At 39.2% G+C, this 12,452-nt stretch overlaps 1 protein-coding gene across 6 annotated transcripts in view; it reads left to right on the forward strand.

The window, feature by feature from the left end:
- Positions 1-12,452, forward strand: part of EPS8 (epidermal growth factor receptor pathway substrate 8) — a 139,238-nt gene that overhangs the window by 104,905 nt on the left and 21,881 nt on the right. For 4 of the 6 annotated variants that reach the window (XM_049822098.1, XM_049822095.1, XM_049822100.1 and 1 more), the window contains exons 12-16: positions 227-315; positions 3,939-4,013; positions 4,655-4,803; positions 7,084-7,267; positions 11,214-11,347. In XM_049822098.1, coding sequence (XP_049678055.1) covers positions 227-315; positions 3,939-4,013; positions 4,655-4,803; positions 7,084-7,267; positions 11,214-11,347 — 631 coding nt within the window. The remainder of the gene's footprint in view (positions 1-226; positions 316-3,938; positions 4,014-4,654; positions 4,804-7,083; positions 7,268-11,213; positions 11,348-12,452) is intronic. The other 2 variants (XM_049822101.1, XM_049822102.1) reach the window with 1 other exon arrangement.

Below are 12,452 nucleotides of genomic sequence, written 5' to 3' on the forward strand. Positions count from 1 at the left end.
TAAAAAAATCCTACGCAGTGTATTCTTAGAGGGAAACCTATGAAAATCATTTGATTTGAGTCAGTGGGGAGTGACTAGAGCTATGACTGCAGAATACGCTCACTGTTGTGGTTCTAATATTTCTAAAATTTTGTAAGTTGGTAAATTTATTATGTATTTATATGTTTACTATACCTGTAATATTTACAGAAATTATATACCCTATAAATATTGTTTTGTTCACCAGAGGGAGTTCTTACTCTCCGTGCAAAACCACCACCTCCAGATGAATTTGTTGACTGCTTCCAAAAATTCAAGCATGGCTTCAATCTTCTGGTAGGTGACTGCTAGTGGATATGGTGGTGTTAAGGCATGCAGTAAGAGGTTTTTGTTTTGTTTTTTTTTTTTTTGTTTGTTTTTTTTCTTGGGATAGTTGATGTTAAGCATAACGTGATCTATTTTTTCCCTGCTGCTACAAATTAATTTGGGTGTCAGTTTTGCTGCATTGATTTTCCTATGTCTTGCTTCACTAGTATGAAGCAAAGAACTAAAATTGTGGGGAAAGATGAAGAGAAGGAAGAATCAGTAACACGACAGATTTGCTTTGTAGATACTTTTGAGTTTCCTTGGAGGTTCCTGCTATTCTAGTGGTTGTGGATGCTTTCTTGTTGACTCCTCTGAGGGAGTTGCAGGTTATCTTGTCTTTGGGACGTATTAATTCTTCTGCCTTCTGTCTGTAACTTTTGGGGTGCCTTGTCCACATAGAGAAACCTTGTGGGTTTTAAATGGCCTACTTCTGCCAGCTCTGCAGAGATGGTCATGCCATGCAGGCAATAGTGATCCTAGGTCTGTGTTGTCTTGGTCTCCACTGCCCTTTCAGAAAGCGAAAACCCACAAGTATCCTCTTCAAGGATGCCAGTATACCTGGAAATGTGATCTTGTTTGGTCCTTGGCTGACACACAGGAAGATAGCTCAGCTGATACTTGACGGATCTTGGACGTTCACCTTTCCCTTCTGCATCCAAGGCTGAAAGAGACAAGAGCAGAGCTGGCCACCTTTGGCTGAGGTTGGCCTCTGAGGCAGCTTTGGGATGCTGCCTCTCAAGGGCTCTATACACAGTGACTAGATGAGCATATTTCTTTTTCAGCATTGTTGCGTTTCTTCTTTTCCTGGTTCTTTAAAGCCTTTTACTTGGGAAATTTGAGTTTAAATTGGAAAAGAGTTTCTAGGAATGTCTGTTGGGATCATGGTTCTGTTGCATGCTTGCCAACATCACCAGCTGTGGCCCTAATTTAGTTTTATTCAGCTATGCCCATCAGATTCTCTGTGCTTGTTGCCATCATTACATAGGACCTTTCTGGCCTCAGAACATTCCCTCCAACAAATTGCTATCGCTTTATAGGTTCTCAACAAGCGGAGATGCTAATTCAAGAGCCTTCTCCTGGCATCTCCTCTTCTGCAAGTGCTATTAAAGGAAGGCAGCATGTGGGACACCTTCAAAGCATTTTCTTTCAGATACTGACTGTCCCTTCCAATTGCTGGGGAAGCTATGCCAATGGGGAAAATTGTTCTTGCATTCACTGAGTCAAATCAGCTTTTTCTTCCTCTTGGGGCATGAATTCTGATTGCAGTGCTATAGGAGATTTTTAGAAATGTTAAGAATAGGGTTTTTGTTTGTTTGTTTGTCTTTTTAAACCTTATATTGAATGCTGTGATTTTGACCTGTATTGATGGCTGGTTTTGGGGGGATGGATGTCTTAGAACATGATGATCCTTCTCCGTAGCAGAGCTTGTAATGTTAATTTTTTTCCATTCTCACTTCGTAGTGTGTTCTGCATTTAAATTAGTTTTTCACCCAAGAAAAACATGTGCATCTTTGAATCTTTATCTTCCGTACAGGAGAAGAAACACTTATTGTTTTGGTGCTCAGCAGCATCTAGGATGTAGTTTCTAATGTTGCTTTTGAAGAGTTGTGCTGTAACAGTGCTTTACTTAAGCATCATTGCAGGACCCAGAAAAGCCTGAAATTTCACTTCTTGGGGCTTTATGTCAGACATGGAAAACTGTATACATTTAAGAATCTAGTTTAAAAATAAAAGGCATAGCTAGAAGACTAAAGTCCTTGCCAGTAGAATGGAAACTGTTTTAAAATACCACGCTGGAAGCTCCTAGAAAATGCCTACCATCTGTCAAAAAAACATTAGAAAAGATCAAATGAAAGTTGTTATGACTGAAGAACAACGTATAGGAAGTTATTAGAAGTAAAAACACGTCCTCTTCCTTTCTTCATTTGGAGACACACTCTGGAAGGCTAGATGTAAAAGTAGAATGAGGCTAGCCAAAAGCAGTTTGAGGCAGATGGCAAGATGCAATAAAAAAATACTATAACTTTTTAAAACACATTCTGGCATGCTGCTTCTGGAGCCTGCAGGGCCAATGGGTAATCAGTAAATAAAAGAAATCCTCCAAGAACCTGAATCAGAGAAAGTATATGATTTTTTTTTTAATGCATATATTTATTTGGAAAAGCTTGATAGTGGATGGTATGTTCATGAAAATAATTTTTTTTTTATGGGGGGCATAAGAGATTACCTGTTTCCAGTTGAATAACTGTTAATGGGTTAAAGAACAACAAATCAAAATGGCAAGTTACAGGCAGATGAATAGAAGCCCTGTTTGAATGGGCACTGTTCATCCATCTATTCCAAAGACTAAGTCAGCAAACCACATGGTATGGTGTATAACCTCTCTGAAACTGCCTTTCTTCCAGAGGAAGAGAAGTGGTTAAGGTAATGCTGATAATCTTTAATGTCATTCCAGGGATCTGAGGGACTATGACAATCAAGTACTGCTGAGGCTCCCCCCTCATAGGGTACAGTTTGTAGGCAGGTATATTAAATTTAGGAAGAAGCAAACATGCTTGAAGAACAAAATAATGTCTATAAATCCATCAATTCTTTGATTTGTTGTGGGGTTTTTTTATTTATTTCCAAAACACATCTAGCAAGGTTGCACACTCTGAAGTTCTTAAAGAAACTGAGGTCCTGAGAGGTTGAATGCAGCTTCTTAGATTCTTGTTTGGTGACACAGAAACAAATTATAGGACTAAAATGCTGCTTCTCAAAGTGCAGGAAATTTAGCAATGAAGTCCCACACGTGCCTCCGCAGAGGCCTTTCTGTCCAACATATTTACAGGTGTTCTGGCAAATGGTGAGAGTTGAGTATACAAATGTAGAAGTATCTCATGATAGCAGATAAAGTGACAAATGAAATTCAATATTGATAGAGATGATAGAATCATGTACAGGTGGGGAATAATCTCATATATAAAATGAATCAGAACACAATGTTGAGGCAATACAGATTCCTGTGAGAACGTCATCCGCGTTCAATGGTGATCAACCAAGCAAATGTTAAGAAGCATTAGGAAAAAAAAAACCAACAAACAAATGAAGAGCATTAATGTGCCGATATGTTCCCTGACCTTATTTTGTCCCTAGCATAGCAAAATTGAAGAAGTTACAGGAAGGGCAAGAATGCTCAAAGGAATTACTTTAGCTTGGAAAAGACCAAACAGAGGAAGAATATAATAAATCTGTAGATGGTTATGAGCATCTCTGGAAAAAGAGAGTAGGAAAGGACTGTTCAGTTTTCATTTGGAAAAGAACTACAGAATACTAATGAAATGAAGAGGTGGCAAATTTCCAGAGGAGATGCTTCTTTACAAAGCATATAATTCGGTTGCGGAACTTCTTGGTTTGCACAATAGGTGCTAAAGACATACATGGATTCAAAAGCAATTGGATGAACGAGAGCTTGCACTTAGTGTATGTTGCAGACAAAACACTGGGTTTAGGTGGACCTGTGGCCTGAGCAGGGATGGCCATTGATATGTGAAGTATTTATTATCATAAAAGTTAAATGTTTCTTAAAATGTATCATTTTCCCCTTCCTTCAGGCCAAATTAAAGTTCCATATCCAGAATCCTAGTGCAGCTGAACTGGTTCATTTTCTTTTTACCCCACTACATATGGTAAGGTTTTATAATTTTCTCAGTGTTTTCCTTCAAAACTCTTGTATTTATATGCTCTGTAACCTTTAAAAGCATAACAAGATTGAAATGTTGCATCCCTGGACAGTAACTAACGAGAAATGTGTGTATCTCAGGTTGAGGTTCTCTTTAGAAAATAATTCATATCCTTTTCTGTGTATATTCCCATCTATTAAATATATTTATTTAAATCATCTTTAGCACTGTGTTAACAGTTTGCCATTATAATTTTTAATTAACAGAAAAAAAATAGAGATACTTTACATAATGCAGGAGGAGAGTTGAAAGCATAGCTATATGTCTATTTAATGGAAGTATGTGTGGTTTTGATCAGTAGAGCAAAAATAACATTGCCAAAAGTGGGTCTAAATATAAAATGGTTGGTGACCGGAACAGCAGTACTGCAATAAATGGCTTAGTTAATCTGTAGGACATTAAGACACATTGTTAGCTTCTCAGAGTTTTGTTTCCTTTTTTTTTTTTTTTGGTGGGGGGGGAAAGGAGGGAGGAGGAAGGTGACTGATAAATGTTTCCTAGCAGCACTGTGTGTAACTTACATTCACAGTAACTTCCGTACCGACAATGTGTACTGTCTTTGTATTTTTTTTAATGCTTGGATTTAGGTGGTACAGACGACAGGAGGTCCAGAGCTTGCTGGTACAGTACTCAGCCCCCTTTTAACAAAAGATGCTATAGACTTCCTGCGATATACTGTTACCAGTGAGGAAGGGCAGTTGTGGATGTCATTGGGTGACACGTGGACCAAAGCCAGGTGAGAAAAAGCCCTTGCATATTTTACAGATGATCTCTCAACTCAAGTTTATTGACACAATCTTAACCAGGTTATCGACCCCCCCAGTAAACTCAGTATTAATTTGTTAGGCTTTGGACTCTTCAGAACTGTTCTTTGAAGTTTTTGGAAAGGAACTCTTTAGCCTCAGTGGAATTTGGGAGTGGTTTGATTTTAGGGGTCTCAAGGAGGGACAAAATGCAGACAGAAGTTTTTATTTTGTCCATGGCATGAAGAACCTTTTGACATAACCTCTTGCAGTAAATTTTTCTGAGCTGTCCCTTGCATATTTCCAGTTGGTTTTCACCATTATTTTTCCAACCCAGCTATCTGGACTTTGTTAAAATTCAATTTGAAGAAGCTGCAATAAAAAGTGACAAAATATTGAAGAACAGGATACAGATTTCTATTTTCAGTTTCCAACAATTGTCAAGAGCTAAAAATTTACAATGTCTTTACTTCTTCAAAAGCGTCATAATGCTATAAAGAAAATGCTTATAATTTTGAAGCAATGCTTATTAGCTGAACCATGTTACATGTGCATACCCTACACGTTGTGCTTAATGGATTCACTATTATGGTTAGGCTTAGGCAAAAATTAACTACTTTATGCATTTGTTGTTTTTAAGGTAAGTATATGGTTTGAAATTACTTGGGTAACTAGAACATGCAACAGAAAAAGCTTAAATTAGCAAAGTGTGTTTTAGCTTTGTAATATGTGGTAGATAAGTACCTCTGGTAATGGGCAAGTATGGAATCACTTGGGATGGAAATGCCTCACGTATTTTGTGTTTATTCATCCTTGCTCTTAGATTTCCAATTGGAACATAAACATCTACCAAGTGGATTTCTTTAATTGATTGGTTGATTAAAAAGTATTTGAGTGTTTTGCTGGTAAGGAAGGCATGACAAACATCCTCAGAGGAGGGAGAGCAATGTACAGGCCTTTCCCTTCCTCAGTATCACTCTGCTGCAGGACCAGGAATGTCCAAATTCATCCTTTGGGCCTGTCCTTCAGCCTGCTACTACAAAATGAGCTGGAAACAGGAATTGCAGCTCCTCATGACTGCCAGGGAGCTTGCCCCAGCAAAGCACCATTCACTTGTCTTCACCTGCTTTGAGCTCTGCTGGCTTCATGGCAGCTTGTGGTGGGACTGGCAGTGGAAATTGCCTCATAGCGTTGGAGGCCCATGCAGGGAAGATGGATCACTGTGTAAAATAATGGGCTCCTTGTCTTGGGAACGACAATCATCACTCGTTTAGTCCATCCTGAAAAAGGTTTAATGGAAAGAGAAGTAGCTGATGTTGGGCAGTGAAGAATGAAGCACTTGGAATACAGTTGGTTGACCTGCGCAGATTAGAACTGATGGTCTGATCTCGGTACACAGAGGTACGCTGTGGTGTGGTATAGCAGGAGATGGGACTGATAAAACTCAAGGGTTACAGGCCTAGCTGAGGCCTGCTAATGGGCTGGTAGTTGCTGGCTGGTCCTGCAACTTGTGTGACTGGCAGCATTCATCCCTTAATTTTTAGCAGTGTCAACAACGAGACTGTTAAAAGACTGTAATGTATATTCCCATTTCTGCTTCCACTGCGAAGATACAGTAATTTATATTGCAGGACAGTATAGTGAAAAGGCAGAGCGTGAAAGTGTTAATTTAGGTATTTTGTATTACAATAGGGAATGCTAATGGAGCTCTCTAATATAGTATTTTTAAGAGACCAATCTGGACTATAAAACAGTGAATGTGATGATAACTCTTGTGTCTTGGAGAATGTAGAGTTGGGGGAGGGTTGTCAGTAAAAGCTATTGTTTAACTTTTTGGTTTAGGTGTAGCTAGGCCCCCTAAGCTTCCATGCTTCATACCTGCTTTCAGACTTTCTTATAAAGCAGGCTGTTTCTTTGAAGTCTTGTCCAGTGCTTTCACCCCATCTAACAGTTTAAACAGAACCTAGATTTGTTTGCGATTGATTCTTCTATTACTCATCCTTTGCTACAAGACAGAAGTTCGTTGTGTTTTACCACTGACGTGTCCTTATGGCAGGAGCAGTTTCTTTCTGTAGAGCACAGAAGGGAGCATAGTTGCGGTCAGTAAATGTTTTTTGCTGATTTTCTCTGTTCTAGCACAATTTCATCTTTACTGTAATCCCAGCCTCTACCCTATGCTAATAAAAATCTAAAGCATTTCAATTTTTAGGAAACCTATTAAACCAATATTTGTGTGGCCCTTGATACAGATCTCTAATTTACTTTTCATGCAGAGCGGACTGGCCCAAAGACCACTTTATTCCACCTTATGTCCCCCGTTTCCGAAATGGTTGGGAGCCTCCTTTGCTGAACTTCATGGGAGCTCCAAAGGAGCAAGAACTCAACCATTTGGCTGAGTCTGTGGCAAATGTTGCAGAGCAACAGCGGAAGCAAGAAATGAAAAGACTGTCAACTGAGGTGAGTTACCTGCGACAGCGTTTTGTAATTTAGCTGAAGGCAACACTAACTGCTTCCTTCATAAAGAAAATATTCCGTGACGTTGTTGGAGCAGCAGTGCTCTGACGCCCGCTACATCAGTGCGAGCTCATTACGCTCACATTAAAGTTACACAGAACCAAATACTTGTTCAGCCACCAAAAATGCAATTAGGAAAAATATGAGGCTTTTGCCTACTGCTCTCCTTGAACCTGGGGCACTTTCCTACCTCAGCTGGGAGGGCAGTCCAAGCCCCTAAGGTTCAGTCTGATTCTTGACCTGTGCTTTCAGATTCCATTGATTTTGGTCATATACGTTTCAGGCAGAATTTGAACCAAAGTATTCTTAAATGTGCAACCATGCACAGGTACACAGACAAAAAGAAAAAAACCACCACTTTTTAGGGAATTTTGGGTTTAAGCTGCTTCTTCACAAATGTGGAATTTAATATTCCTTTCATTAGTTTCTTGATACTTTCACTGTATTGCAAGAAGGTGTTCGGGGGTGCTATCAGAGTGATGCTATGTCAGGTAATTTAGGCTTACTTCTGAAAAACAGCTGCCAGTTAGATGAATTATTGCACAGGAACATTTTCCCATCCTTTTCTCCCAAGAAATGTGGTGAATTTAGCAAAAGTTAGGTTATTCTATTTGGAGAATGGAAACATGCACCACCATCTAAAGCCTTCAGAGAAACCAGAGTGCATTTTCTGACCAACTTTGTAGTCAGTCATTTTGTTTCTCAACAAAGGTTCTACCCCCTACTTTTTTAGTACAGTTGGTCAGAAAACGTACTTTGATTTTTGTGAAAATTTTAAGAATATATGTGGATTTTGTTGTTTTTTAATTCACAACAAACCCTATTGCCATTTTAAACATATAAAAGTTTTAATTTTGAAAGCTTTTCTTCTTTGGGAGGATGTAAGCTTTAATTTAAAAATTTAATTTATTTTTCTATGCTAGTTCAAGTTTAAATCAAGTGTTAGCTAGTCCAAAGTCCCCTGTTAGCAGCTGTGATATGGAAGGGCACCTAAGAATTTTCTAGGTTCAGTCCATAGTCTTCCTCGAGCAATCTACACCAGTACTATATTTGAAGTACATCTTAAGGCAATGATACTGAATTTTATCTTAATTTTATAGTGTATATAAAAAATATATATATATATTTATCTGTTAGTGCACATGGAAGAAGATTCAAGGGAAGTATTATTGGCTGTTATGGGATGGTGTTGTCTTGCAGAGCAATTCTGTTATTGGAGACAGCAAAGTTTCCCCAGCAAAAGTTTATCAAAGCTGCCCATGGAAATCTTGTCACAATAAAACTTTGTTCTAATGAAAATCTCTGTTAGCCAAAAAAAAAAGTCTTCTCAGCTGTAGATACAAACAAATTGGGTAAAAAGTCTGCCAAGCAAAGGAGGATAACATGGTAGGTATTTGATTACTTAAAACACTGCTTGGTTTTATGCCTAACAAGATGTACAGGAATAAATGTGCCAAATACTAAGTTATTGCCAGTGATTCATTTTGAGCAAAAAAGCATTTAGGAAAGTTAATGGACACAATAATGTGAAATGTAGCTGTTGCCATTGCTGTCACCCCCTTCCTGGGTCATCTCCCCAAAAAGTCTCATCAAATGTTGTCTCGGTGTTTCACTGCTGCTCTACATTTCCATGGAGGTTTTTTTGTTTACATTGTGCTCCTTCCAAATTACTAAAAAAAAAACGGGGGGGGAGGGGGGAAAGGACAAAATATTATTGAAAAGAGAGGAGCATTAATTTTTCTCTTCTGATGACTGCAAGAATTTCATTTACTATTTATATATATGAGAAGTTAAAACAAGTTCAGAGGGGGAAAATGCATTGAGGTATTCTGGTTGCTTGTGTTTTAGGGAGTTGATTTCATTCTTTTTCATGGTGGCAATGTTGGTTGGATTGGTAGTTGTGCCAACTTAGCCTCTTTGAGTTAATCTTCAAAAGACAAAAAAAATAACATGTATATCCCAGTTCACTGAAGGTATTTGTGTGCCTGGCACCTGGGATGTCAGGCCTTAGTTTCGTGAGTGTTGCTGATTCCAGCACGGTCTTGGGCAAGTCATTTAACCTTGGTACCTTGGCTCCCTGTGCCGGTGCCACCTCAGCACTTCCCTAGGGGGAAAAGCACTGAGCTGCTTAATAGCTGTGAAATGCTGTAAGTGCTCAGCTGGAAAAAGCCGTGTGAGTGCAAAATGTATTTGTCTGCAGCAGAAGTATCACCCTGGAGTGGGTGATACCAGAATAATTATTTTTTCATAAGTCTGCTCTAGGAGCTTGTTTAATGAAGATTGCTGGAAAAATAAGATGAGAATTTAAGTGTTCATCTTTTGCCACTAATTGGCCTCGTGTCTTGGTGTGACTCTGCTCTCCCGAGGACCAAGGCTGTGTGTCGAGAGCTGTGCCGTGCTGGGAGTGGAGAAGGGGTGCGTGCGGCTGCCTTCCCTGCCGGGCAGGGACTGCGCTGGCATCTGGCAAAGTGCATTGGAGGTTGCTGCTCATAAGAGCCCCTTTTTCTTTTTCCTTTTTTTTCCCCATATTCCTGAATCTTAAGATCTAGTCGCACACACAGCTCCGACTAGAGGGGTTTCAGGGTGGAGTCAGTTCCGCAGTGAGGACTTCAAATGGCAGTGAAACAACGGGGAACTGGTGATAGAGAGTGCAGTGAGGCTAAGGAGATGCACATAATTTGTGCATGAAGTAAAATGAGTTCCTGCTTCCTGGTGTCTTTTGATGTAAGGTATAAGCTAGGTGACACCTCAGATTTTATTTTTTTTTCCCCAAAGATGTCTTAATAATATAGTTTAAAAGAATATTCTATGTGTATGGAGGGGTTTGTGTGCTTTTAATTTATTTTCATAAACCCTTAGTCCCGTAGGCAAGCGTCCCTGGGTGCCAGGTCAGATACTTGGAGATAGAAATTAGGTGAGCGGCTTTTCTGTAGCCACACAGACAGGAAAAAAACAACCCCCAATCCAACCCAAAAAAACCCAATAAACAGGCTTAAAGATTTGGCAATTTCTGATGAATCTCAGCTGTTCTAACTTGTGCAACTGGATGGTAGTATAAAGAAAAGATCTAGAATGATCAATTTCAATATCATAATCTCCAGAAATGAACTGCTTAGCTTGTTTTTGGTTTGGGCAATGGTGGTTAAAATAATTCTTTCTTAGAAGCAGAGTATCATTGCTGAATTTAAGGTGGGTTTTTTTCATTTTTTGTTTTGTTTTTTAAAGCACTGCTGTTTAAAAAGAATTTCCTAAAACCTTGAATAATCTTCTATATGTGCTTGTGATAAATTCTGATTATTTTCCTTGATTAAAATCCTCAATTATACCAACTATCACATTACTTTTTGCATTTCTTCTTTGACTATAGTCATGTTCAGTGAGAGGGTGACACATATGAGCCACTTCATATTATGATCCTGCAATACAGTGATAATTTTACCTGGGAGGTTTTATTTCCTATACAGCATACTGTTAGCTACCTAGAGGTTTCTGGCTTTAAGCGTACACCTAGAACAAAAGCTCAAAGCGGTTTCTCAGTGCAGCTTCTTTTAAAGCCATTCAGCCATTGTTTTTAAGTTGTGTTGCTGTAGTGATACCTGAGAGATGACATGGACCTTGCCCCAGAGAACTGTTTTTTCTAAAGAATATCTGCTGCGATATTAATGCAGTAGGATGACTTAAGATAGAAATTCTTTTATTCTTATCCTTTTGATCTCCCTGTTTATGTATTTGAGATGCAGAAGTTATTAACTTTTCATAGCGGAACCGTGAGCACCTGCAGCTGGGTGAATGCTGACAGGGACCCTAGGGGTGCTGGATTAAGTGAACTAGGCGGTGCTGCTGCTGACACTAATCCACTTTGTGGCTTTGTTTCTTTTTTGTCTTCCAGCCTCCCAGTGTTCCCGACTACCCTCCGTCGGATGGGTATGCATTCAGTAACACAGTTTACAAAAGAGGGCCTCTGCTGGACCAGGGGGCGGCTGTTGCTGCCTTTAAGCAAACTGTTAGCCGACATGTAGATAGGTAACACTGAATCAACGGCGTACGTGGTGCTGTGGATAACTGTCCCGACTTATTGCTACTGGGGTGGTGGTGTCTGTAATTACCTCTGGTAGTGTCTGAAGCAGATCGTTATTTTTATGAGGAAGTGATTCTGGTTAGAAGTGGGGATTCTGCTCTTGCTTCTCTAAGGCACATCATTAAGACTCTCTTAGTATAATTTCTGTGAAACTACCCTGTTTACATATGCTGTGAAATTGATGCTTTTGTCAAAAATCGTATAGTGCAATTCCAACCCAATGGAGAACCCAGAATCCTCCTATTTGGGTTCAAATTTTATTTCTGCTTTGTTTCATGTTTTTAAAAATACTCTTTGCTTTTTTCAGAACTACAAAGAATGACAAGTCCGCTCTGAGATTCATCTGTCCTTGTTCTGAATGATTGTTTGATTTGTCTAGCTGCTCACTTAGTGCTCCGTAGCCTCCTGCTTTTTGTTGTCTGGGCTGGTGCATAAATATCCACTTTCAGAATAGTAACTCCTCGTTTCTTTCATTCTCTTTCCAATGTTACAGAAAATGCTCTGAAATGTTTGCATAGCAACCAGTGTCTTTTTGCGCATCCTCTTTCATCTGCTTCATTTTAGCCTAAATCCAAGTAGCTTGATGAGATCAAATGCAGTGATCCTTGGAGTCTCAGCCTTGTCTGTGGGGAGAATTTATACCAGCACAAGCTGTGGAACTAAATCGGTAAAGCAGTGTTGGAATTGCTCCCCCATGCCAAACTGTATTCCGTATACACCACATGGAACAGTATTTTGGCTTATGTGCCATGTAAGATGTGTAAGCTAAGTTTCTGAGATCAGATTGCTGGTTAAAACAGCATTGATAACAACGCTTTTGATGAAAACCTTTGCATAATCCCTCGTATTGAGCTATGTGCTAAAAGATCCTGTTGTTAATCTGCATGCAAACAAATTCCCATATGGTGTGCAGGTTGAAGACTCAAATCGTTTCCTGAACTTCGGATTTATTCTTCATAACAACAGCAGCAGTAGTAGTCATCTGTTAATTATTTTCTCAAACTTGGTTACTTTCTGAGTTCTAGTCTCAGGACCAGTCAGCTTGAAATC

The sequence above is a fragment of the Accipiter gentilis genome, chromosome 18, assembly GCF_929443795.1.
Source record: "Accipiter gentilis chromosome 18, bAccGen1.1, whole genome shotgun sequence".
Classification (NCBI taxonomy): Eukaryota; Metazoa; Chordata; class Aves; order Accipitriformes; family Accipitridae; genus Astur; species Astur gentilis.